Source organism: Rhinatrema bivittatum, chromosome 18, assembly GCF_901001135.1.
Source record: "Rhinatrema bivittatum chromosome 18, aRhiBiv1.1, whole genome shotgun sequence".
In the NCBI taxonomy this organism is placed as follows: Eukaryota; Metazoa; Chordata; class Amphibia; order Gymnophiona; family Rhinatrematidae; genus Rhinatrema; species Rhinatrema bivittatum.
Window position 1 is genome coordinate 40,867,403 of NC_042632.1, and position 27,678 is coordinate 40,895,080.

The 27,678-nt window shown below is 44.7% G+C and overlaps 2 protein-coding genes across 4 annotated transcripts in view; both read left to right on the top strand.

The window, feature by feature from the left end:
* Positions 1-16,324, top strand: part of ITK (IL2 inducible T cell kinase) — a 51,414-nt gene extending 35,090 nt beyond the window's left edge. Inside the window, exons 12-17 of the mRNA XM_029583610.1 lie at positions 887-1,058; positions 3,986-4,202; positions 5,904-5,968; positions 6,063-6,181; positions 9,038-9,195; positions 15,559-16,324. Of these exons, the coding sequence (XP_029439470.1) occupies positions 887-1,058; positions 3,986-4,202; positions 5,904-5,968; positions 6,063-6,181; positions 9,038-9,195; positions 15,559-15,630 (803 nt within the window). The 3' untranslated portion in view covers positions 15,631-16,324. The remainder of the gene's footprint in view (positions 1-886; positions 1,059-3,985; positions 4,203-5,903; positions 5,969-6,062; positions 6,182-9,037; positions 9,196-15,558) is intronic.
* Positions 16,325-20,421: 4,097 nt separating this feature from the next.
* Positions 20,422-27,678, top strand: part of CYFIP2 (cytoplasmic FMR1 interacting protein 2) — a 77,617-nt gene continuing 70,360 nt past the window's right edge. Inside the window, exon 1 of one of the 3 annotated variants that reach the window (XM_029583619.1) lies at positions 20,422-20,546. The gene's annotated coding sequence lies outside the window, so the exon portion shown is untranslated. Of the gene's footprint in view, positions 20,547-20,798; positions 20,942-27,678 lie in introns of those variants that run through there. The other 2 variants (XM_029583618.1, XM_029583617.1) reach the window with 2 other exon arrangements.

The window sequence follows — 27,678 nt, forward strand, 5'->3', positions numbered from 1 at the left end:
GCGTCTTCACGCAGATTCTACAGGGATTGAGCCTCAGACTTAAAGCCCTGCTGAAAATGCAAGAAAATAGTTGTATCTTTTTAAGAGAGACTTTCTTAAACACCTCTGAAAAATGGCACAAAAAAAAAAGGGAAATGAACCAGATGTTTTATTTCTTAAACATGTATCAATATTTAAAGAGCAAGTAGTTAATTATTTTAACACAATCTATGGAAGAACTTACTGATTTTACAAATTGGACGGAGAAGGAAAAGCTTTCAGTAGTTCCTGGCACATTTTGCCATGCCCAAGTCAGTGGCCTCATCTTTGTGATGAGAGGATATCCTCATGCTAACCAGAATGATCGCCGTTTGCAAAATCCATTTGCATCAGAAATGCATCCACATTCAACTTGGCCTGCATGTTGTCTACCCCTATTGTAGGAAGTACTGGGGGAGGCCTGTGTCCTGAGCTCAGTGAAACTAGAACTGAACTGCAGGGCCGGATTTAAGATTAGGGCGTCCCCATAAGCAGAGTGACGCGGCAGTGCCTCTTTGAAGCTGCCCTAAAGCAAGCAGAAGAAGGCGGCTCCTTGGCTTGGATCTTTGCCACCTTCAAAATCTGATGCCCTAGGCCGTTGCCTAAATCCAGTCATGCTGAACTGGGGTACCGAGTTGGAAGTTTCCTGGCATTGGGATGAGCTTCTAGATTGCCTTCGACTGATCCCCGTCATATCTTTACAGGCCTGAAAAAGGGACGTGTTGATCTTAAGCATTTGCTAGCTTAATGAAGTAATCATCTTCACCAGCTACGTTATTAGTTTTCTTCTAGCGCATTTTATTTTTGTTGGGCTCTCCCAGTGTTCTACTTGCTAATGTTCTGAGAGACTATGTGCACCCATACACAGGTAAATGGGAGATCAATCCTGCTGAGCTCACCTTGGTACAGGAGATTGGCAGTGGGCAGTTTGGCGTCGTTCAGCTCGGATACTGGCTTGAGCTGACCAAAGTGGCTGTGAAGATGATCCGAGAAGGGGCGATGTCAGAAGAAGACTTTATAGAGGAGGCCCAGGTTGTAATGTGAGTGGCAGTTCATTTGTGGGCCTTTATGAGGGTGGGATGCATTGGGGGTATCCACACTAGAAAAGCCCAACCCCGGCAGGCCCCGTGGCTCATGCAGAGGATCTCTGGGTCTATTCTTAGCCCGGTTCTTGTGGCTGGGGATATTGCGGAGGCCGTGTGTGTTGTAGTCATGTGGGCTATTTTGTGATCCATCTCTGTTGTTTCTATTGCTGCTCATGGCTTCCAAAGCCATGGTATTCCAAATTTCATTCTACCCCACAGTAAGTGATTGGAGCATGAAGGTTTTGCGAGCAGGTAGCTATTAGTCATATAGCAGGGAGGGGTAGGCTGGCACACACACTCCCATAAGAGAGGGTATTTAGGAATCCTGGTAATGCAAAGCCAATGTAGTAATGGTAATTTGCATCAGTAATCTCTTTTTTAATTACATTCAAAAATACATATCAAGAAAAGATATAAGTTTTGCAAGATGCAAACAGTATTCAAAAGAATTGCTAAACAGATGCATTCAGGGGATAATTTTTAAGACTACCCACACTGGTGGAAAGGTAGCAGGTAATTTTTACCCCCAGATTTTGCACCAGTCTTCTTCGCAGGTGCTTTCATTTTGAAAATTATCCACTGATCTGCATGGGTAAATTTCTGAAGGAAAACAATGCACCCAGCGCATACTTTTGAAAATGCAAAAAGTAAGCCCACAGCTCCGAACGTCTCCCTCACCCCAAACCTTGGAAGGCCAGTGTGGGTAAAAGAGCACGCACATCAGCCCTATCGGGCAGGCAATCTTTAAAAGGCCCGTCTTTGCAGGTAAAGCACTCGTTTTCCTGCTGTGGACATAGCTTTTAAAATGACCCTGGCTGTGTCAGGCATTTTCAGTCCTCCCCACAAAAAACGTTAGCAGATCAAAGATGATGAATCAAAAATACAAAAGCCAAAAAAAATCTAAATTCAGAATATTTAAACATGGATAAGCCACTGAGAGTAAATAAATAAAAATGTCATCATGACCAGCAGAGTAGAAACCTGTGAGACTTCAAAAAAGGTTCTCAGAGGGGGGAATTAAAATCAGACCCGGCTTCGTTAACTGCTTCCACTTTTTGTGAGCTAATGTAACTTTACTGATCAGGCTCCTGAAAACTCGTGCGCCGTACCCTGAGAGTCACCTTCTGTTAGGCCGGGAACTCCAGAGCCTGCAGCTCAGCTTGTGGTTGCAGGAATTTGATCTTATGTGCTTGTGAGGGGCTTTGAAACATCAGGAAATGTACCTCTGTTAAGAGACAGGAAGGGTCTGAATACCAAATTGTTTTCTAAGGAAAAGATCTCCCTGTCTGGAGATCTTGACAGAAACCTTCTAGGCAAGCTGGATGTAGTTAATTCAAAATCATTCTCCACTAGTTCATTCTTTTGGGGAATTTTTATTATTCCCCCTTCTCCTGAGAAACAGGATTTTATTTTTCTTTTTATCCCCAAGCATGTAAAACACTCTGGGAAAAGTGGAATAAAGAGCTCTCAGAAAAATGTTAAAGCTTCCACTGAAAATCGACGAAACAAATCCTCATGCAGAGGACGATGCCAACTTGAGAAGGCTTCAGTCTTACATTTTCACCCCTAATTTTGTCTTCCAAAAAATTCAAGCTGATGATGAAAATGCATTGTCTTTTCTCCTAGACTCATAAAGCTTGCAAGCCTTCACCAAAGCTTGTTCAGCTCCAGAAACCCTGGGCCACTTACGGGGCAATGTTCAGGCAGGCCACTGGGCCGGCAGGCCCATATTGAAAGTGAAAGCCTGCACAGAGTTTCCCTTTGAATATGCAACCGGCTGTGGGAAAGGAGCTCCCACTTTGAGACACGAACATTTGTTCTGAAGCAGCTGCAAATCGATGTGGTTAAAGTTTGCACGGGGCTTTCAAAATGAAAGCCCAGCACATACCTCCCCTAGCCCCTTCCTTCCCTCTGCACCGTTTTGCTATGAAGAGTGTCTGCACTGTTACCCACCGAAGGGATGGAGGCAATTTTCAAAAGAGGTTTTTTTTTAAATTTTGCTGGTCAAACCCCGTTTACCCATAGAGAGTCCTTTTGAAAATTGCTCTCCGAGTCTTGGCAAAGAGCCTCCTGTACTGCCAGTCATGATCTAAAACCGTGAGTTTGTGAGTGAGATGTGTTCATATCATCCAGAAAAAAGTTTGCACTTAAGAAACAGCAGCCCACACCCTGCAGGGTGACTTCCTGCAGTAGCGTTAAGGTCTATAGAGGTAGAGAAGACAGTCAGGGACGGAAGGGATGCTTGCAGTTTGCCACCTGGAAGGTAACAAGCTGCTGAATTCCCTTCCCTTGCAGGAGATTTCTCCTCCATAGGTCTGGAAGCCCTTGTTTCTGCTTTCGGTGGCGTTTCACTTCAGCTGCGGGACTTAAGCAGCTCCCCTCAGCTCCCCTCAGCTCCTCTGCACCCCGACTGAGGGATTTGCATGGAGTCCAAGGGCCCTGCACAAATGGAGACCCTTGGATTCACACTTTTCTGTGATGAATGGGGTGTGGTTTGTTTGTTTGTTTTTTTGCAGTGGGTAAATGATACTAAGTGACACCTCACCCAGCTCAGAAGCTGATGCGGGGGACGCCGCCTCTTTCACCCCCCCCCAGACCTTGCAGCACGAAATATCCGTCAGAGCCGCCAAAGGGGAGGGAAGAGTTGCTCCTTCTGCTCCCCATAAAACTTCAACAAAATGTTTAAAAGAGCCGAAAGTATGGGAAATGCGGCCGCGTAACCTGCCGCCACATGCTAGAATCGCTGCCACTTTCCTATCGGTAATCTCGTGACCCTCGTACGCAGGCCTTTCTAAGGTTGCCTTGGGATTGCCACAAATTACTACAGAGTTCTGATTTGGTTTTTTTTTTGTTTTTCTCTCTCCCCTCCTGGCTGCACGCAGGAAGCTGTCCCATCCTAAACTGGTCCAGTTGCTTGGGGTGTGTACGCAGCAAGCTCCAATCTGCCTGGTTTTCGAGTTCCTGGAGCACGGCTGTTTGTACGACTACCTCCGAAGCCAGAGAGGCAGCTTCTCTAGGGAGGCCCTCCTGGGCATGTGCCAAGATGTCTGCGAGGGAATGGCCTACCTGGAGCACGCCAATTTTATTCACAGAGACCTGGTACGTTTCTCAGTCTTTTTTTTGATTAAATGAGTGTTTCCCTGTGGGGGGGTTTTGTCATCCCGAATCCTGTGGGTCACTGCAGACGTAGTAAATGTTGACTTCAAGAAGATGTAGAGTTCAGCCGCCATAAGGCGAGAAAGAGGAAGAGGCTGGGTGGGGCACTTTGGCCTGTACCTGTTATGGGGGTGTGCGGTCACTTCAAACGGGAATACCAACAATCAGGCCGATGCAATATGGTACACTCGGCCGAGCGCACGGCTTCGGACGCGCGTCCAAAACCCTCATGCAATAAGGGGATGAGCGCGTCCAAAACGCACGTTCAAACGAGCACTTAGCTAATAGCACTCATCACATGTAAATTAATGTTGATGAAGCTATTAGCTATTACCAACCCCCCCCCCCCCCCCCCGCTGTAAAAAATTGTCACGCGGCCACGGCGCCCATTTTAACGCTGCAAATTTAACGCCTGCCCGGAAGCTGGCGTTAAAGCATGCGTGCTCGAGGGCTGACAAAAAAAAACATAAATCTTGCTTTCTGTGATTCCTCCTATTAGTATCCTAGCGATACTAAATAAATAGGAAGAACCAAAAAAAAAAAAAAATCCTGTCTTTTGTGCTTCCTCATCGGGCGAACCCCAGAAAGCAGCGAGTGAGGGAGTGAATACATTAACATTTATTGTCGGGCATTTGATTTAATTTATTCACTGCTTCACTTCCTGCTAATTTGTCCATTGACAGTGTCAGTGAAAAAGACCATTCAGGAATAGCCCTGTGGGTGGTGTGGAGGGAGCTCTGACCAGGATGCTCTGGATGCACAGCCATTTCTGGGCATCCAATGTAGAGCGGTAGAGACGCACAAATTACCCACTGTGCGTCCCTTTTAGCCCAGCAGCTTATTTGCCTATTGCATCGAGTGCCCAGGAGAGGTGGATGTGCGTGCGTGCGTGCGTGCAAAAAAACACGTGCCCAGTTTGAACTCACGTTTTTAATGCTCTGATGTTACATCAGCCATTTTCTAAAATGAAAGAAAAACTATTAAAAGGTAAGGCCAATTTTTTGTTTGTTTTGCCTTAGTGTGCTATTAGGAAATAGCATGCACTAAAAAAACAAAGCAAAAACACACGAAACAAAACAAAACAAAAATGTAAAACAATACAAAAAAAAGAAAACAATTTGAAACAAAATATTACCTTTTTTGCCCTCAAATCTCTAGCCTGTAATGGCTGGTAGCAGGACTTAATTATGATGTTGATAAGGGGAAGGGGTGAAAATTTACATGCATGGTGAGTGCAACTTCAGGTTTCAGCTTTGCTGGCAAATATTTTTCTTTCCTTTGAAGTTCTTGTTTCATCTCCTGATATGCCACCTCCCCCAGGAGTCTCTGATTTTCTGCTCCGTTACTGGTCCTGCTGCCAGAATTCCTGCTCCGTCCATTTCGGCCGTCTCTTCCTCTTCCCTTATCTCACACTCTTGGCTTGGTTCAAGGCAGGAAGAATCCTCTAGAGCTTGGAGGCTGAGCAGAGAAATATGGCAGCTGCTGAAGGAGCTTGGACGGTGTTATAAATTTCTGGAGCTAGAATCTGGGGGGGGGGAAGATGGAATGAGCAAGGCACAGACTAACACTGGCGCCCCTTGCCCACAGCATGTCCCCTTGATTAAAATCACCTTCTGTTTACATAGCGCCATCTTTCCCCTGCAGGCAGCCCGTAACTGTTTGGTGGGAGAATCACAAGTGGTGAAAGTGTCGGACTTTGGGATGACGAGGTATGTTTTATGCATGTGTGTGTGTAATGTAATAGGCATGGTCGTAAACATAGCCTGAGACCTTGGTGACCATGTTTGGTGTCTGCTTTCATAGGTTTGTCCTCGATGATCAGTACACCAGCTCCACGGGCACTAAGTTCCCTGTCAAATGGTCATCCCCAGAGGTTTTCCGGTACTCTCGGTACAGTAGCAAATCCGATATCTGGGCTTTTGGTAAGAATCTTTGTTTTAATAACTTAGTTGGGCCTATTTATTAAGCCACAATAATAGGACAATGCATGTTAAACAATGAATTTGGCACTGAATGCACATTAAAACTGTGTTAACAAGTGATATCAGCCACACTCATGCAAATGCATACAAAGCAGCTCATTAATATTACAAGGACTTCACAGGGATCATGAAAAACTTTGTAATGCACAATGAACCCCCTGAACGGTGACAACACCTGCAGTTCTCAGGGGACCCTCTCCCCAGATCCTTAATGGAGCAGCAAGCCCCACGTGACTTGGCCTGCCCCTCCCCCCACCCCTGTCGCAGATGAAACCCCACAGCTGTGTCACTCCCTCCCCCCCAAAAAAAAGCAGAATTCCCTCCCAGCACATCAGCTGTATCTTCCCCCAACACTGTCCCTTCCCATTTGCATACAATGGAGGCAGTGCATGCAAATACACCTCATACATATTCATTGTGGATATCCCTGTCTGTGGCACTTGATAGGACCAGAGCTGCCTACCTCCTATATTTGGAAGCAGCTAATGGGGTGCTGACACATTGAGAGGATTCAGCGAAAGCTTGGAAGGAAACCAGCAGCTCCATAGTCCATGAATTACAGAGGAAAGTAGCTTGAGTTATTATGTTTACCCCCAACAGTGCTGCCTTACAGGCTGATACAGTAAAGTTCGTGGGAGAGCGGGCGAGCGCACAGGCCAGTGTCCTGGTCGTGCGATTCAGTAAATTAGGGCCGGCGCGTCCCTAGCGCCTCCTTTTTGGACAGGAGCGGCGGCTGTCAGCGGGTTTGACAGCCAACTCTCAATTTTGCCAGCGTCAGTTCTCGAGCTCGCTGACAGCCACGGGTTCGGAAACAGGACGCCGGCAAAATTGAGCGTCCGGTTTTCAAGCTGCGGGCCGATTTCAAATTTTTTTTTTTTAACTTTCGGGACCTCCGACTTAATATCGCCATGATATTAAGTTGGAGGGTGCACAGAAAAGCAGTTTTTACTGCTTTTCTGTGCACTTTCCCGGCGCTGGCAGAAATTAACGCCTACCTTTGGGTAGGCGCTAATTTCTGAAAGTAAAATGTTCAGCTTGGCTGCACATTCTACTTTCTGTATCGCGCGGGAATGACTAATAGGGCCATCAACATGCATTTGTATGTTGCGGGCGCTATTAGTCTCGGGGAGGGGGGGGTTGGATGCCCGTTTTCGACGTGCTATTACCCCTTACTGAATAAGGGGTAAAGCTAGCGCGTCCAAATGCAGGTTAACAGTACGCTCCACCGGCACGGTTCTGTATCGGCCTGTTAGGTAGTAGCATCTTCAGATAGACTAGAAAGACAGAAGTGTCTGAAATAGTTCACATAGAAAAGCCAACCTACTCATCAAAAAGGGCCACGCACAGATATAATTTAGAATGGTGAAAATTCCGGATCTGCTATTTCATGCAAGGAGGAGGATCGCCATGAGCTATTATTATTTATTTCATATACCGCTTGCAGTCCCACAAAAAAAAAAACAATACTACTCCATGCGGGTAAATCCTATGCACAATTCAATGGCATGAATTGTAGCAATTTTCAAAAGCCCACTTACACAGGTTCTGAATCGGGACCGGCGGTCGTGGCTGAGCCGAGGCCGTCCATTCTCAGCTTCCGCGGGAAACCTTCTGTCCACAACCTCTACTAGTGCAGGCGCTGCTCCCCCCCCCCCCACCCCCCCCACCACCACCCTACCCCCTTCCTCCCGGAAGTGGGCGGCTCAGGGTGTCGTCTCTGGAGCTGCTTCCGTGCTTCCTCCCGCCTGGGGAAGACAAATGCCCAGAGATGATGATGAGGAGAGAGGACGTTTCTAGTTCAGAAGAGACTCTTTTTGGATGTTGAAAGCAGGCAGCAGGGAGACAGTGAGGTAGCCCTGAAAGAAGGGGGAATTTCCTCCTGAAGGCGAGGATGGTGCTTTTATGCTGGGCCAGTCCCCTAAGGAAGAACTTGCAGCTTTGGTTTCTCGGTCCTTGCATACACTAAATATTTCTGAGGGTAAGAAAGCTGAGACTACTAATTCTGCAGAGGACCCTATTATGGTCAGTATTAGGAATTGGGGATGCCATCCACTACCCAAATAATAGTACTTTTTAATTTTATTTTTTTTTATTATTCAGTAAGCTTTTCCATTCTTTAGTTCTGCTGTAAACCGATATGATGTCCCCACTAATATCGGTATAGAAAAGTCTTTAAATAAATAAACAAGCTGGTGAGCAACAACGTTGGATAACTTTATTTGGGTAATATTAGGCGAGTATATTCACCAGAACACTTATCCGGATAAGTTCTTCTGGAAATTCAGCTAAAGTTATCCAGGTATCTTTATCCAGATAGGTTCTCCTCACTGGCTTATTGACTATTGACCCATCAGGCTTCTTAAAACCCCATTTACAGCGATACTTTTGTAGCCGTTTGTATGGTTGCTGGGTATTACCTGGAATGTGACGTGTGATGTCTCAGGCCGGGACATTCTGCCTCTGCTGGCATTAACCTGGATGCAGTATGGTGGTTCAATATGTATTGGTTTTAAAATGCTTGCCGACTGTAATATTACTAGTGGATTTCAGACTCAGGATTACATCCACTGATTCTGCAGGCCGTCCTGTTCTGGTAACTGTGGCGGCTGGCGCAGCGCCAGGCGCTCAGTAGCTCAGCCCGTGATGTTGTTAGCGTGCATCTAACATGCGAGCGCGCGGATTTATGGCAGCAGTAGTCCGTGTTAGGAGAGCGCCTGCTGTCTGTGCGGTACGGGGGTTTTCTCTGCATGGCGGTTGTCATGGTTACTTTTCTTCCTATTTTTTTATTTTTTTTAGGAGTGCTGATGTGGGAAGTGTTCAGCGAGGGAAAAATCCCTTATGAGAACCGAAGCAATGCAGAGGTGGTGGAGGAAATCTCAGCCGGGCTGCGCTTGTTTAAACCCAGACTGGCCTCTAACAGCATTTACCAGCTCATGAACTACTGCTGGATGGAGGTGAGCGAGTTACCGAGGCCTCAGATATCCAGGGCCAGAAGACTCACCTAGCTGTTTGTGCACATTTTCCCTTGTGCAGCTTGTGCTTCTGGCTTAGGATAAAAGTGTGATCTTAAAAATTGTGCAAACCGATTTTCGGGGGGTGGGGGGGACTTTGGGGGCAGGGCAGTTTAAGTTGTTTGACAATTTGCATAATTATTTTAAGGTGAAATAGTTAAGCAGTAGGTAAATAATGCTTTGAATGCATGCTTTTCCATTATTTCAGGGGGGGGAGGGGGTGTCCCAAATTAGGTCCTGGAGGTTACACTGCCTCCACCGTAGCATGCAAATAGATCTCATGCATATTCATTGTGGAATATCCTGGAAACCCAGTTGGGTTGCAGGCTTCGAGGACAGAGTTTGCGGTTCCCTGCGATTATGGGGCAGATTTTAAAAGCCCTACGTGCACGAGCCTATTTTGCATAGGCCTGACGACGCGCGCAAGCCCCCAGACACGTGTAAGCCTCGGGGCTTGAAAAAAGGGGCGGGGCCAGAGGCCTCCGTACGGCCTCTAGGCTGGGGGATCGCGCTCCGGCACTTGGCCTGCGCGCACAACCTACGCCTGCCAAGAGGCGGGCGCAACTTGCAAAAGAAAGGTATGGGGGTGGTTTAGGTAGGGCTGGGGGGCAGGTTAGGGAGGGGAAGGTGGGGGGCAGAAGGAAAGTTCCCTCCGAGGCCGCTTCGATTTTGGAGCGGCCTCGGAAGGAACAGGGGAAAGCCATCGGGGCTCCCCTAGGGCTTGGCGCGTGCAAGGTGCACAAGTGTGCACCCCCTTGCACGTGCCGACCCCGGATTTTATAACATGTGCGCGGCTGCACACAAATGTTATAAAATCAGACATAGATTTGTGCAGGCGTAGATTTGTGCACGCACAAATCTACGCCGGCGTGTAGGTATTAAAATCTGCCCCTATATGTTCAGAGCATGGGTACAATAAAACATATCCTCTCTCAGTTTTGCTTTAGAAAATGGGGGTTTTCAAGTCTGACCAGTTCCTCTTTCTTCTTTGAGCCCCTGTCTCAATCAAAGCTATAGCTCCACAAGCCTTCATTCACAATCACTCAGGAGTTCCTCCATTTTTTTTTTTTGTTTACCCTCCTCCATCTAGCCCAGCCATTACAGTGACAGTCATTGATCGGGAACCATGTGCTAGAGATCCTGGCTGAGCCCTCTGGAAGCCCCTTTTGTGCGTAGCCTGAATCGTCCCACTAGGTGTTATCATTATACAGCAGCTGGGATTGCCTTCATTGCAAACACTTCCTCCACGGCATCCCTAGCCCTAGTTGCTTGGGAATCAAACTGAGGCCTCTGAAGAAAATAAATATATATATTTATTTATAATTCTAATTTTATTGAAGAAACAAATCAGCACAGCAACCATGACTCTCAGGTCCGTGACCCGATGCAACCACATCGACAACATCATGGTAGCACAGAGACTTAAAGCATCTCCTTATCTGAACATTACACTAAACATAAGAAAACTGAAGTAAACTGTGGGCTGGCGCTGATCAAATCAGACCTTTCAATTTTTCTTCCCCACCCAACAGCCTCCCCCCGCCTCCATAAACTCGTACACGCAAACATTTTGACAAGGTGACACGTAGACCTTTATAAAAATAAATTCCCCAGAAATAGAGAGTGCCCAAAAAAAATGTATTTCCCGGTCATTAATCCAAAGTAACAATATTAAAAGAGAAAATTTGAAGCATGACAAAACAATTTCTAATTTTCCTAAACTTGTGCAGATCATCCTGTTTATAGGCCGTAAGCTTCTCCCCATACAATAAACTCCCTCAATGCGAGTGCATATCTGAGAAAATGATGGAAGAGCTGACCTGTACGACCAGAGCGCCAGCTCACATTGGGCCGCTGATGCGATCTGCCGATGGCTTACGTCTGGCAACTTTGCTGCTGGTAAATTTAGAAAGAAAACTTTCGGATCCTTCGAAATAGCGAACCCAGTCATGTCCAGAAATGAGGTAGTAATTGTATTCCAATATTTATTGACTCCTGGACATTCCCACCAGATGATTCCACATTTCTACGTCCCCTCCAGGATTTATCATCCATTGCAGGGGGGGTTCTCTTTCCATGGTCAAGGAAGAACAAATAAAACCTTGTAGCTGTTTTCCACTATCAGAAAAAAAAAAAAAAGGTTTTGCCTGTGACCAGAAAACAATGGTCCCAGGCAGTCTCATCCAATACCTCCCCCAAATCTTTCTCCCAGGTTACAGCCAGGGAAGGTTTAGCCTTCAGATCTGCATTAAGCAAAACATATATCTTAGAGATGGATTGTATGATCTTTTCGGCTTGTTCGCAATAACCCTCAAATAGCGTCTTACCTCTTTTTGAATCATCTACAATCGCTTTCTGCCAAACAAAATGCGCCAGTTGTATATACAGGAATCTGTCCCTATCAATCAAAGAATATGGCTGCTGCAAAGTGTCAAACTGCATCCCTCCCTGTCCATCCCACACCTGTTCCAATCTGGTCAGCCCTAGGGCTTGCCATTGTCTGCCTGCAGCCAGTATATTTTCTGGCGGGAATGCCTTATGAAATAAGAAGGTGGACCGATAATTACATACCCTGTCTCCCACCAATGCCTGCCTCCATCTACTCCAGGTATCTAATGTCAGTCTAATAAATGGAGAAACCACACCCAGAAAACTAATCAGTTACTGTGACATCCAGTCCCACATTTCTAAAGGTACTTCCCCCACCACATCCTGTTCCAGCCTCACCCAAGGCTTCATCTCATTAATCCTGTGCCAGTCTATCACTGCACGCAGTTGTAAAGCTGCATAATACACACCAGGTCTGCTATTGCCAGACCTTCCCGGGATTTGGGCTAGTATAGTACTCCCTTTGCAAACCTGGGAGGTTTCCGCTTCCAGATGAAGCTGTGAATCCTTCTCTGCCATGCCTTAAGGAGCTGTTCTGAAATAGCCACTGGCAAAGTCTGGAAAAAAATAACAGAAGTGGAGCAGGAGGTTCATTTTAACAAGTGCCACCCTTCCCTGCCATGATAGACTAAGTCTGTTCCACCACTCCAGATCCTGATAAATGACCTTGGGCATATAATTCAACCAGGTGAATTATATGCCCAAGGTGAATCCTTATGCGAATGCCCAAATACTTTACCCAATCCTTGGCCCATTTGAAGGAAAGTTGACCTCTCAGAAGATCTGTCAAATTAGTTTGTCTTCATTAACTTTAAATCCAAAGAAAATATATTTTTAATGAGATTTAATCCTGATGCATGCAGCTCGGCAAACATGTTTTTGTGCATGTTTTTATTGCATGTTTCAAAAAATGTGCCAATTGACAGTTAAATAAGCAAAAGATTTGTAACATTTTCCACCTGATGACACCTCTGAAGCAGAAAGAGCAAATTTTTAGATTATAAACTCAAAAGAATAATTTTTTCAAGACTAAAAGTAGCAAAAAGGTAGTGAAGTTTAGAGGAAAGTTAGACCAAAGCACTCTGAGCTCATTCTACAAGATGGGCAAAAAAAAAAAAAAAGGTCAGCAAGTCTTTTTAATGACTATCACATCCCTCCATCATAGAACATCAGCATTTCTTTTGTTGTGGACTGAATAAATGCTTAGAACCAGCAGCTTGAGGAGAATAGTCCTTTTTATTCAAATAGCATATCATCTAATAAAATATATCTTATGGAGAGAGCAACCAGTTACAATGCAGTGGACCAAGTTCAGCTCTCTCAAAGATTGTTCACTGATACCAGAATCTACATAGGGTAACACCTCTAACCTCTTCACCAATGACTAAGTTCCATAGTTGGCAAAATATTTCTTTAACTGAATATAACAAGAAAATATTTACTCTAAGTGGCTATATGTAAATTTGTCTTTCATTATGCAAATGTTATCAATGTGTAAGATACGCTTACAGCTAGGCTGGAATGTTGGAATTGACCCTTGGTATATTTAAACATATCATAGTCATTTTCCAGTGCACTAGCAGTTTTCCAGCACATTCTTTTCATGCAGCTCGTGTCTTGCACATACTGTGTATAACACTAAGCAAAAATGCAATATATTTCTGAGTAATCAAAAGTGAATAATTAAAAACTTAAAGATAATGGCATATATGGCATGCCTAATAAAGTTGTATTACTGCCTCTTCACCACTTTAAAATGTACCTTTCTCAGCTGGGATCTCAAATGGTCACCTGGCCTCCCCTTCACTTTCACTTCTTTTAGTTTTCACTAATCTGAGCAGAAGTCTTACATTTTTAAGGCATTCTTATCTGTGATATGCTAGGAGCCTTTTGTTAAATTCTGTTATTTATTTATTTTATTTATTTATTTGATTTTATATACCGACAACCGTTTGCACATCGTGCCGGTTTACAGATAACTTATAACAAATAATATATAGGCAAAGCCTTTACAAGGAACGGTTTGTAACATAAATGCAGTAACATGGCAATTAACTAGATAAATAAGTAGGGAGGGAAGGGTAGGGATATACGAGACAAAGGGAGGGGGGAGGGGGAAGGGTGAAAATGGAAGAACATAGGGAAAAGATATGTACAGGGGTTCGAGGAACAATTAATATGTACATAGGTTATATACAAAGTTTTTGTTTTTGTTTAGGTTTGAAGCTTCTTGGAGGGGGTGGGTGTCAGGTGTAGGTCCTGAGGGGGAGTGTTGGTGAGGGGTGGTGGTCGGGTTAGGGTGTTGGTAAGGGATGAAGATGATTGCGGGTATGCTTGGAGGAAGAGCCAGGTTTTGAGTTTCTTTTTGAAAGTGGGTGTGGAGGTTTCGGTGCGTAGGTCAGGAGGCATGGAGTTCCAGAGGGAAGGGCCTGCGAGAGAGAGGGCCCTATTGGTGGTGGAGATGAGTCTTGTGGATTTTATGGAAGGGGGAATAAGGGTTCCACGGAGAGAGGAGCGGGTGGGTCTCGTGGAGATACGAGGGAGGAAAGGTGGGTTTAGCCAATTGAAATGTTCGTTAGCAATACTTTTGTGGATGAGGGTAAGGGTCTTGTAAATAATTCGTGAGTGAATGGGAAGCCAATGAAGATTAACGAGGGTGGGAGTAATATGGTCTTTTTTATTGGCATTGGTTAGGATGCGTGCAGTAGCGTTTTGGAGGAGTTGTAGAGGTTTTATGTGGGTAGCAGGGAGACCAAGTAGGAGCGCATTACAGTAATCAATTTTTGAGAAGATTATGGATTGAAGTACTGTGTGGAAATCAGAGAAGTAGAGAAGGGGTTTGAGTTTTTTGAGGGTTTGTAGTTTGAAGTAACAGCTGCTAAGGATAGTTTTGATGTATGGTTTGAAGGTTAGTTGGTTATCGAGAATAACCCCCAGGTTTCTTGTGTCTGAGAGAAAATTGGGGGGGGTGGAGGGAGAGAGTATGGATGCATGTTTTGAGGAGATAAGGAGGAGTTCTGTTTTTTGCTGATTAAGGGCTAGGTGCATGTCAGTGAGGAGTTGGTTTATGGAGGTGAGGATAGTGTTCCATTTTTGGAGAGCAGTGAGTACAGAATTTGTGAAGGGTATGAGGATTTGCACATCATCAGCGTAGATGAAGTGTGTAATACCCAGGTTGGAGAGGAGGTTTGTGAGGGGGAGCATGTAGATGTTAAATAGGGTGGAAGAAAGGGAGGATCCTTGGGGATCCTTGGGTTATTGTTTATTATTACTTATTTATATGTTTGATATATCACAGTTCCATTAAAAATCATCAAAATGTACAAATAAAAAGAAAATACATAATTAAGAAAAAAAAGTACATCATTTTCACAGACAATAAATAATCAACAAAACCATATAAGATAACAAATAATTAAGATGAGAATAAAAGAAAGCAGAGTGTGTCACACCTTAATAAAAATTGTATCCCATCACTGAGTCTCTCTTATTCCCATGCTAGTTTATTAAATATTTGCTGTTTCACCTCAAACTCACCAAGTCTCACTTTGTTCCCAACAGTTTTACTCAGGCCTAGATCTAGGCATAGGCAAAATAGGCAGTTGTCTAAGGTGCCAGATTTTAAAGGCACCAGATACCCAGTCTAAAGAGGAACCTGCTCCAGTCATCTATTTCAAAGGACACTCTAGAGGCAGGTGGGGATAGAGGAACTTCATCTACTCTCTGATCCACAGGGTCTCCCACCCCCAACATGCCAGTCCTGCCTATGGGTATCCAAATCCTAAATCCAGTCCTGGATTTTTATTCCTTTGGCACAAGAGAAGGGTGTAGGAATTCACATCTTGTCTGTGTCAGACTCCTGTTTATGACCAAACATTCTCTTCATAAATGTAACACTGTTTTCAACTTTGATCTCAGAAACCTGAAGACAGGCCTCCCTTCGCTGATCTGCTAGGCCACCTGAGTGAAATTGCAGAATATGAAGGTTAAAAGAGCTCCATGGATGACCCACCATCGCTGCAGGTGGCAGAGCACAGATGGGATTGTCGCAGAGCTTTCCTTACACAAAGCATAGGGCTGAACTGGTGGATGTACTGGGAAGAGAAAGATTAACACCACAAAGGAACAAACTATTTTGAAAATGTATTCGCCGGTATTGATTAGCCAGGAGAGAGGCTTCAGGAACTTGGCTACAAGCTTAATGGACATTCCTGGCTGCTCGATGCTTATAACTGCCTCTACTCAATAGCCAACTCAGTGGCTTGCACACCAATCTCAGGGCTGGATATCTGTGCATTTACCTGTGTCATCTATAAGCTTTTTACTATTGTAGGCTTTGACTCTCAAATCTTCCAAGCTCAGGATAGAGACAATTCCTCAGTATGCATCTACAACTCACCTGCAAATCCTTTGTATTTGGAAGATTATTTCAAACACCGTGCAAAATGATATCAATACACTTTTATGTGAATTATGCTTTTTAAATCATAATTCCCGCTATATAAACTCGTGTGACAGAACTCAAAACATGTTATGGGAATGACTTGTTTTGCTTAAAACCTAAGGTGTTAGATAGCTGCTGGCAGCCTTCTGAACAAAAACTCTGTGTCTGCAAATGGACAGACTACGAAAGCCAGATTTCAAACTATTTATGTATTTTCTGCAATTTCTATTATAAAAAATACTGCTGAAAAACAAAGTGGACTTTGTTGTATAATAGGTAGAGGTCTTCCGTTTAAATTTGCTTTAGAGCGGAGAGTCACAGTCAGGTTTTACGGGTAAGTTTTCGGCAACGTTAAAAGCACACTTTAGGATTTCGTAAAATGGAAATTTGAAAAGTTCAGATATTTGTTTGCAGCTGTGGCAGGGCTGGGCTCAAGATCTTGGTGCCCAGGCGGGAGGGAGCCAAAATGTCACAGTGGTGCCCCTTTGAAGCGGCATCAGTTGCATGTCTCAAAGACAAGTGGAAACAGGCTTCTCTTCTGAGCTTCAAAATGTGGTCTTTCTTGGGTAAATAATCGAAAAGAACCAGAAAGTAATCGTCATGAAATTAGATATTTGGGAAAAAGATATGACTGTTTGTGTGTGTGTATATGTATATATGTGTATATATATATATATATATATATATATATACACATATATATATACACATATATATAAACTGCCACCCGGCAGTAATTATTACTGTTCTCTGTGAACCGGAGCGATATGTATTGTATACAGGAGCTCCGGTATATAAAAAAACCATAAATAAATAAATAAATAAATAAATATATATGTATATGTATTTATTTATTTTATTTTATTTATTGGTTTTTATATACCAATATTCATCAATGATATCACATCGGTTTACAGAATAACAAAAAACATACGCGTGTAAAGCGTTTGACAAAGAACAGGCATGAGTAAATAGATATCATAAATGGCAACTGGGGAGAATATATACAGCAGAACTATGTACAGAGATTATATATATTTGAAATGGCCCCGAAAAGATAAATCCCTGATGTGGTACCACTAAAGAGCCTGCTATAATGCCTTCCACCCGCATTGTGGAGCCTGCACTTTGGCCTCACCTCATCAAAGAGAGGTCAGAGGTGGGTCTCCCGCCTCTCAGAACATGGCAACTTTGCTAATAGCTGCACTGCAGCTTTTTTTGGTATTCATCCAAAACAGAATGCAGATCCCCTCTATTACAATGTTCAGAGTAGATATCAATTTACAAAGGCATGTGAAGGTGTTATTTTTGCAAAGATTTGCAGGATCTCTGAGCTGTTTTTTTTTTTGGGGGGGGGGGGGGGGGGTTTAGCCAAAGATACTGAAAATGTTTGTGCTGGAAATATATCTTAAGTCAAAATATTGGGTGAATGGCTATCGAGCAAAGATTCTCGGAGCCCCAAAAGCAACAACTGGCACCAAATACATCAGTGGCTCAAAGAATTTAATAAATTCTGTTTTTAATGTTTTGTTTTGGGGTTTGGATTTTTTTTCATTTTCTCCATGCGCGCTAAAATCCAAATGTGATATTTAACAAAACTTATTTACAAGCTTCTTTTTATATTTGCCAGGGGCCTCTCTCACACAGGTCTGCTTTGTCTCCTGCAATGCCTTGGCTCCAGATTTCAATCATTCATTCATTCTCTGTGGACAAGCATAGCATGACTGCCAGACAGATGGGTGACGGCACGCCACCAAATCGGTTCTTATGCTCTCTCTTTTTGCCTTTATTGGGCATGGGCGGAACTTCCCATATTTGCATCGCGAATGGCCACAAAATCTCTCTCCACATCACCATGATTAAAAAGCAAAAACAAACAAAAAACAAATAACAAATTTGGCAAAACTGAAATAGAGAAATGGCTTCATCATCATTGGCATGGAAAAAGAAAATCCCCTTTCAAAAATGTGAAAAATCAGATATCAACAGAGGACATCACACACTGTGCCTCTGATATCTTGGACCAGAGCACAACAGCTCCACTTGATGCCCTTAAGGCAGACTGGCCCATAGGGCATATTTATAATGTCCTAAAGTTTACAGTATGAGCTGAAAAGTTCATCAAATCGAGGTCCTTCTAAACACCCATCAGAAGAAGCAGCACCGATCTCAGTTGACAGAATCCTCAGGAAAAAAATCTAGAAATGACTTGTTGGCGCACCAGAAAAAAGGTGACAAACAGCACAAAAAAGCCAGCGCTGACAGAATCAGTGAAGCCGAACACCATCAGTGCAAATACACACTGGCACTAATAATAATTGACGAAGACGATTCTGACCACTCTAGTTCTTGAGTGCGGACATCTGAAACGGAGCATAAGGGAAAGATAGAAAAATCGACACAAGAAATGGCTTATGCACCTCTGCTCTTTGCTGCCCCCTAATGGCTGGTGTCATAGGTGACCGCCTAGTTCGCCTATTGGGATGCACCGGCTCTGGGCATAACCCACTGGTGGGGATTGACCTGCCATCATTAGAGGAAAGGAAATTATCAGGTAAGTAATAATTTCTCCTTATAAATATATAATTTTTAATTGTTTATAGGGAGGATGTGTCAAGGTGGGATGGGAGTGAAAGGCTGTACTGGCCTTGGACTGTTGCGGCCCTGACCGCCTCACCCACGATCGGGGTCAGGGCCACTTACCTCCGCTCCGGATCGTGGAGAGACGCGCTGAGGTCCCGACTCGGTGGGCCGCATGGCCGCGGCATCTCCACGTGGAGAACGCCGTCCAGGCCGGCAGAAGCTCCACCCCTCATCTCTGCCTCGCGCGCGCGAGGGCAGTCCTTTTGAAGATCCAGCACCCGGAAGTGCTGGATAGCCCCCTGGCTGATGTCAGACGCTAGCTCTGCATATAACCGGCGTCCAGACCTGGAGAGAGTGCCTTGCAACGAGGTTCCCTGTGTTCTAGTTGCCGTCCTGTTTCTGCTTGCCGCTGGTTCCTGGTTCTCCGGTGCCTGTTCCAGTTCCTGCTTCAGCTATCCTTCTTCTGTTGTCTCCCTGGTTCCTGATCTCGGCCTGCCTTTGACTCTCCCTGCTTGCTGCCTGCCTCGACCCCGGACCTGCCTCTGAAGCTTCCTGCTTGCTGCCTGCCTCGACCCCGGACCTGCCTCTGATGCTTCCTGCTTGCCTCTTCCACCGGCTGCCTCCAGCTCGTAAGTCCCAAGGGCCCGGATCCCTACGGGCTCCTCCTGGGGGGATCCAGGAGCTTCGGGGTGAAGCCATCCCCAGGCCGCACTAGACTCCGCCTACCGGTCTGCCCTAAGGAATCCTCCTTCGCCAGGCCGGCCCAAGGGTCCACCGTCTCACCACCATAACATGGACTTACTATACAAGCATTTGACAGAGTCTCCTAATTCGTACGGTCATGTTTTGTTGAATGGGTGAGGGCGCAACTTTTCACTTGGCAATAGGCATCAAACTGCCTGGCTACAGCTCTGTTGCTTACCTATAACAGGTGTTCTCCATGGACATCGGAACCAACAGCCACACATTCCCTCCCTCATTTCCAGGAAGCTGAATATTGCTAGTGAATAAACCGAAAGGACACATGGCGACACAAGCACTGGACCTTCCATGAGACAAAAAGATTATTTCTGGGATAGGAGAGAGTAAGAGCTGATTTGGCGTCGTCGGGTGACGTCACCCATGTGTGTGGCTGTTTGTTCTGCTGTCCACGGAGAACACTTTGTTACAGGTAAGCGACCGCTTTCTGTGCCGACCCGACTGGAAGGCTCTCCAAAGTTAGTAACAAATGTATTTAGTTGGGTCCAATAGAAAGGTCTCACCTACAGCTTGTCTATTGACCATTACTGGTGCACACTCACACTTTTGAAACTTAAAATTACAGTCAAATGCTAACTTGAAAGACCTCATCTAATTGGTTACCCTTCAAATAACATTCCAGGTCAGAACTGGGTCGATCTTGATCAGTTTCACATCATTGAAATGGCATGAAGGTATCTCAGAAATGTTGTTACATAGATTTAAATGTCAATCGGTTAAAAAAAAAAAAATTGTGCAGCAAATCGTATCCAACAGCTGCCGAATTTGTGTTACTGGGTTCTAGTTTGTGTTTCCAGTCTCCTGCACACCTGAAAGACTTCGGTTTCCTGAGCATCGTGCATTGCCTGTCCTGTGGTTTAAGATTAACAATTACGTTAGCATTCGAAGAGCCGTCGTGTAAACATTCCACATCCATTGTTATCAATTAAGACAGCGGAGCGGGAAAGCCCTGAGCGTCCTCTGGAATCTGAGCAGCGCTGCAGCCTGGGCTTATGGGTGGGAGGTGGCGCTGTCTGCCCTGGGGGACGTTTGAACTGCGCGGGCCGGGGGGGGAGAGAGGGTCCCGGTCCTACTACGGGGCCCTGCGAGGTTCAGACGTCGCGGGAGGCGGCAGCAGCAGGTAAGAAGCGGCTGGACCGGGCTCCCCCTCCCTCTTTTAAGGTCGCTCCGGGAATGCTGAGGGGTGGGGGAGGGGACCGTGCTGCTGAGGAGCGGGGAGACGACCCCTGCCCCCCCCCTTCCCCTCGCCCTGTCCGTATCTCAGCTGGTGGAGGGTGGGGAGAGGCTCAGGCGCTGTCAGAAGCCGCAGAGACCGGGTGTGCAGCCGGGGATTGAGGGAGGGGGGGGGGGGGGGTGCACTTGCAGCCATTTTCTGCTCTTTGTGTGTGCGAGAGCCGGCAGGGGGAGGAGAGACTGGAGGAGGAGGAGGAGAGGAGAGAGCATCTCTGCTGCAAACCGGCTGCAGGCAGCACTGCTGGAGAGACACGGTCCCCCCCCCCCTTCCCCCAGCCTCAGGTAACGGGGGAGTGGGCTCTGCCCGACCGATCCCGAAAGGAAGGGGGCCGGGGGAGGAGGAGGAGATGGGGGTGGGGGCGGGGAGGGCTGCTGCAGCAGCAGCATCAGACGCATTCCCCGGCTGGGCTGGGGACGCCTGGATATTATTATTATTATTATTATTATTTTGTTTGCCTTATAATGGAAGGGTTCTTCTTGGGAGGGAGGGCTCCAGGCAGAGGCCTCACCTCGCCCGGGCACCTGCCGCGGGATCAGGAGCTTGCAAAGAGCAGGGCTTTTGGGGAGCCCCTCCTGCAGTGGCACAGGATGCAACCGACCCAGAATCTGCTTTTCCCATCCCAAGCGGATGTGGGACCTCTGGGGATGCTAAGTGACAAGGCAGCCTGATGGAGGCTTCAGGAGGAGCACATCCTGGGGAAAGGGCGGCGATTTTATTCTGCACCCGGCGGGCAAAATAAGCTCAGTGCCCCGTGTGTTGGGCCCTGCGCGATGTGAGCGGGCGCTGCTGTTTTCCGTCCGCCTGGCGGGATGCTCCCCCCAGGAGTCCCGCGGGAAATGGACGCGGCGTTTACCGGCGCTGCCCGTTTGCCACTTAGGCGCTCCCTGCGTCCGGAAGTTTTAGGCAGTGGCCCTTAGGAGAGGGCAGGTGCCCGGTGCCGCTCTGCAGAGTGCCAGTGGCTTCCCCTCCTCTTCCTGGTACATTGCTGTCTGTGGGGTCTGAGGCCTGTTTCTGTGCAGTGCTGCAGAATCCAGGGGGCAGGCGGCAGCCAGAGAGACCGGACGGACGCTGAGCACTGCTGAATCCCTCAGAACCCACAATGAATCTTGTTTGTTACGAGTAAACATTTGGAGGGTTTCAGTAAATGTTTTGAATTTCTGTTTTTCTTTTAGTTTTTAAAGCTGTAGCAGTTACTTGCTTGCATTAGTTTCAGTGAAAAAAAAAAACAAGGGACAGCAGACCCTGGTATTGGTCTTATTTATTTATTTAAAATCTTTTATATACCGACATCCGTTTGCACATCGCATCGGTTTAGAAGTAACTTAATAATTTTTAGGCAAAGCCTTTACATTGAATTGTATGTTATGTTATGTTACTGCCAGGCCTGTAGATGCTGGTTCAGGCCCAATATTGAACACAGTAGAGTGTATTTTTGGGAATCAGTGAAACTGATCAATACCATCCAAAGCTTGACATGGCACGATTGGTCATTAGTACTTTTATAGTAACTGCAGAGGAAGTTGCATTAGCCACTTTGTTTTCAGGCTTTGCGTATCATCTGATCTTTATTGTCGACATAACTTAGAAACAAGGAAATGACGGCAGAAAAGGGCCAAATGGTTCCATCCACTCTGCCCACTAAGCTTATGCCAGGGTCTGCTGTGCCGTGCAGGTTACCCCCATGCTTATCAGTTTCCCACACCATAAACGTCAGGGCCCTGGTTGGTTGCTGTTTTGAATCCAATTCCCCTTTCCCCCCTGCCGTTAAAGCAGAAAGCAGTGATGGAGTTGCATCAAGAGTATGAAGACTTGTTGGTTAAGGTTAGTAACAGTTGCACCAGCAAGTTTCCCCCATGCACTCTTTTCTTCAGTTCCATCCTCTAGCATTGAAGAATTTGTTTAATATTTCTGCCAGTTCTTTCTCGGTCTCTATACCTTGCCTCCTTGTCACTTTTCAGTTTCATTATACCACTTCGGACCTTCCTTCTTTCTCTGATATATCTGGAAAATGGGTTGTTACCTCTCTTTATCTCCTGGGCAATCCTTTCTTCTGCTTGACCTTTTGCTTCTCTGACTTCTTTCTTCGTCTCCCTCGTTTTCACCAGATGCTGTTCCCCGTGTTGCTCTTTTTGGGATCCTTTACACTTCCTGAACGCTGTTCTTTCTGCCTTTATTTTTGAAGCCACCTCCTTTGAGAACCAAATTGGTTTCTTTTCCTTGTACTTTTGTTTACTTTTCTAATATATAGATTTGTTGCCTTCGTAATAGCTCCTTTTAATTTGAAATTCAAAACTCGGTTCTTCGAATGACCACACCGATGTAAATGGAAGCAGCAGCAGCATCATCATCACCTTTTTTATTTTTTTTTTTTAGGCTGGCCCATAATGCTTCTTCCTTACCCCATGTCCCTTTGCATTTCAATTGCTTGCGTACCGCTTCTGACGTAAAGCGCTACTCCTCCCCCTTTCCTGTCCTCTCTGTCCTTCCTTAGTAAGTTATAGCCAGGGATGGCCGTATCCCATGTGACTCTGTGAACCATGACTCTATAACAGCAACGATTTCCAGACCTGCTTCCACCATTTGAGCCTGCAGGACTGGGGTTTTATTGCCCAGTCTACGAGCATTTGTGCTCATAGCTTTCCGGCTTCTCTCCTTCAGGTTACTGCTCTTCTTGGACTTCTTTTGTACCTTATTCAGCCGACCTTTGTTATCCTCTTCACCCATTTCTTTGAGATTTGGGGAGGTGACATTCCAATTTCCTTCTGCCACCCGTCATCCTCTAGTTTAAATGCCTTATGGCATAGGATTTGAATTTATCACTTAGGATCTTTTATCCTGCCACAGACAGATGTAAGCCATCTTTGACATAGAGCCTTTTACTGTTCCATACGTAGTCGATGACAGACAGCAGAAAAAAAATAGTTGACTTATCAAGTCTGCCCAGTTTTTCCTGACCATATTTTTAAAGATATATCCAGCTGCCTACCGCAGAAGCTTGAGCACTTGCAGGATATCACTTCTCCAAGTTAGTTTTTTGTTTGCTTCCTTATTGGATCCCTGCCAATCTGGATAGATGACCCTACAAGATCCCATGCCTATTCTAACACCCAGGTGGCTCCCCTGTCGAACCAACAAGCCAGATAATCCCCAAACATCTGGCCCCCTGAATCCCCGTGGCCCTGCTGGACAGCACCAACCCGGTTCATCTCTGGGCAGCTGCAGCGAAATTGCAATAATGCGCTTATTAATACAATAAATGTAATATTAGTAAATTAACACAAACCTCATTTGCATGTCATTAATGTGAGCTAATCAGCATGTGTTAATGGACAATGTTAATGCATTTTACTGACCTTCAGACCAATTCACTAAAGTCTAAGCACCTCTGGTAATCTATCTTTAAGACTAGGCTCTTTACTTGTGCTTTTGCCACTGATTAGGATGCTCTATTTTTCTCTCAAGCTATTATTTCCTTGGTTTTGTACCATAGTAGTCTGGATATAGTGCTGCTTTTAGTGATGTAGATATTTTTCTGTTCAGCTTTGGTTTGAGGTTACTAACGTCTACCTTCTAGGCAAATGGAAAGTGATGGTGGGGGCTGCTGGGATTCACTCTTGGTGTAGGAAAACAGATCTAGATCCTTCACCAATTCAGGAAGGTCTGTTTCCTTGGTCTTTAATGTCAGATAAATGATGTGTAGCCATATTGATCTCTTATTAAATGGAAACAAAATAGTGAGTGCTTGTGCTGTTTGCTGGAGAAATAGGTTTAACTGCATGGCGCGGCGGATACTGCCATAAGAAGCTTGCTGGGCAGACTGGATGGTCCATTTGGTCTTTTTCTGTCGTCATTGCTATGTTACTGTTTTTAAGGAAGAAACAGCAAACAGCTTATTTTTGCTTTTCTTGAGAAAGGGACCTGCAGAAGTCGCATGGGCAGCTTCCCACTATGAGTAAGGGAGAAACCTTAACTATGAACAGCAGATGCCTGGCCTAGCTGATGAATTTGCTGATTCCTGACACATCTTTATTTATTTATTTATTTATTTGTCAAGTTTTATATACCGTCGTTTGGTTTCGCCATCACAACGGTTTACAAAGTTTCGAAGTTTAACAGAGTTTTTCAAAAAAGGTTCATTTAAATGGTTAACATAGAATTATAGTTTTTTCAGAGTTATTAATGTTTTAAGAACTCACAGGCCGATACAGTACAGTGCGCTCCGTTGGAGTGCACTGTTAACCCGCGATTGGATGCGCGTTTTGGACGCGCTAGCTTTACCCCTTATTCAGTAAGGGGTAATAGCGCGTCCAACCCCCCGAACCTAATAGCGCCCGCAACATGTTGATGGCCCTATTAAGTATTCCCGTGCGATACAGTAAGTAAAATGTGCAGCCAAGCCACACATTTTACTTTAAGAAATTAGCGCCTACACAAAGGTAGGCGCTAATTTCTGCCGGTGCCGGGGAAGTGCACCCTCCGACTTAATATCATGGCGATATTAAGTCGGAGGTCCCGAAAGTTAAAAAAAAGGTAAAAAAAAATAAATTTTAAAGCAGCCCTCAGCTTGTGGGTTGAAAACCAGACGCTCAATTTTGTCGGCGTCCGGTTTCTGAACCCGTGGCTGTCAGCGGGCTTGAGAACCGACACCAGCAAAATTGAGCATCGGCTGTCAAACCCGCTGACAGCCGCCGCTCCTGTCCAAAAAGAGGCGCTAGGGACACACTAGTGTCCCTAGCACTTTTTTTTACCGCCGGCCCTAATTTTAATAAATTAAAATACTGTATCGCGCACACAGGAGAGTGGCCTGTGCGCTCTCCCGTGATTTTACTGTTTCGGCCTGTTAGTTTGTAGGATAGATTATACATGTTTCGGTTAATTGTTATGTTATTTTTCTTATATTGGTTCAAATATATTTTTTTGAATAGTGTCAAAGGGAGGGGGGTGGTGATAGTATTTGTTTACAAAGCTGCATTAGGAAGCATACACGAAACCAGAAACCAAAGAGCAGGATCTATATCCACAAAACCTGATTTATTTTACATCTTAAACAACTCTACTAAGGTAACATAAGTTGAAGAAGTAGCTTTCTGTCATGGTGACAAGCTAACACAGCTTGGGTTCTGCCGCATTACATCTGCAGACTAGTCATGCCTTAGATTTTCTTACAGAAATTGGATTAACAAGTCCATAAGATCTTCTGGGATAGTCCTAAGGACTGACTCTGCCTGTCCCTTCTGATATGGAGGTATCTGATCACCTTCATATAACAGGACCCTGCTCTCATGAACCCATGGCTAATGCACATTTCCTCTGTCTGTTCAGTAAAAAAAATAAAAATAATAATAATAATAAGCTGTCAGGCAGACTGAATTTCCTGTCAGTGTGAAATTACTGCAGGAGACTCAGTCGTTATATTAAGAAGTCTCCTGTTCTGTTTTTGAATCAGATGACAATGCCTATAAGAGGCTGAAGGAAGAAAACTATTAAATCGGGCAACCACCTTTTACATTTACGAGAGAACATCATAAATTAACTGGCCAGTATTAAACTGGCAGCACTCACTACCTCGCAACCATAGAAACAATAAAAATAGACAAAAAGAATGACAGACATTTCAGTGAAGCGTCAATGCAGCCATATTTCAAAAAGCAAAAATATTTTTTACAGGGGAGTTTCTTCAAAAAACGTGCATGTGTATGGAAGATCCACATAAAGTCAGATCAGGTACATGTCAAAGCAAATCACCAACTCCCTTTCAATTTTTTGGAGTTACATTGCCCAATCAATAGTACAGAAACTATATGAAAGCTATAAAAGTGTATTAAAAAGAATAAATATAGCCAAATGATATGTAACCATTTCAAAAAAGTGACTTATCTACAAGTGAAGAAAAAAGAGAACAATACACTGGCAAATTATGTGTAAATATGTGATTTAGAATTACAAAGTGAATATCAAATGCTAAGTCCAGAAAACAAGTATTATAAATGAACAATGATGTTACTATCATAATGGGTCTTGTCTTTTTCTGAATAGTGATTCTTACATGCAGTACATTGATCCTCCTACTATATTAAGTCAGGAATCCACACAGTCTCTGTTTCTGCCCCTGGAGTCGTATTGAGCATGGTCAATAACAAAAAAAAAACAAAAAACCCCCAAATGTCTTCGACTATGATTCTTTTCAATAAAATAAGATACAACAGTTGCAGAAAGGACCAGTTCCTAACAGAGTGTCTGCCCCCAACGCTGTGTGTCACTGAGCTTTTCCAGACTCCATTTGTACGGGTACAAGGCGATGTCATTTTTTGTATATAGAGGTACAGGTGGAGGAATCATGTAATGTATATTTATAGAGGTACAGGTGGAGGAATCATGTAATGTATATTTAGAGAGGTACAGGTGGAGGAATCATGTAATGTATATTTAGAGAGGTACAGGTGGAGGAATCATGTAATGTATATTTAGAGAGGTACAGGTGGAGGAATCATGTAATGTATATTTATTTTTTTATATTCATTTTTCAGGACACTTCAGAGTAGATTAAATCCAGGAACTGTAGCTATTTCCCTATATACAGAGGGCTCACAATCTAAGTTAGTGCCAGAGGCAATAGAAGGTGAAAGGACTTGTCCAAGGTCACAAGAGGCATTTCTGGGATTTGAACCCTGATTCCCATCCCACTTCTTTAACCACTAGGCTACTCCTCCATGGATTCCACAATGGCACCCAACATTGTTAATCCTGGGTATATATATATTGATCCAGAAAAATATATATTCCTGTCAGGATGCTCTGAATATTTTGTGTGGATAGGACACTAAACACAAAAAAGTTATTTTGATTTGCTTGAGAAGAATATTCTACTTGCGATATTTTTTTCATGGGATTAACTCTATTCTTTTTGCCAATGAAATAGAACTGCCTAGGTAAAGAGAATTACATAAAAGTTCAGGCAGCATCGCCCAACTCATGGGGAATTTAGCAGGCTTTTAATTTTGTGATACAAGGGGAACCC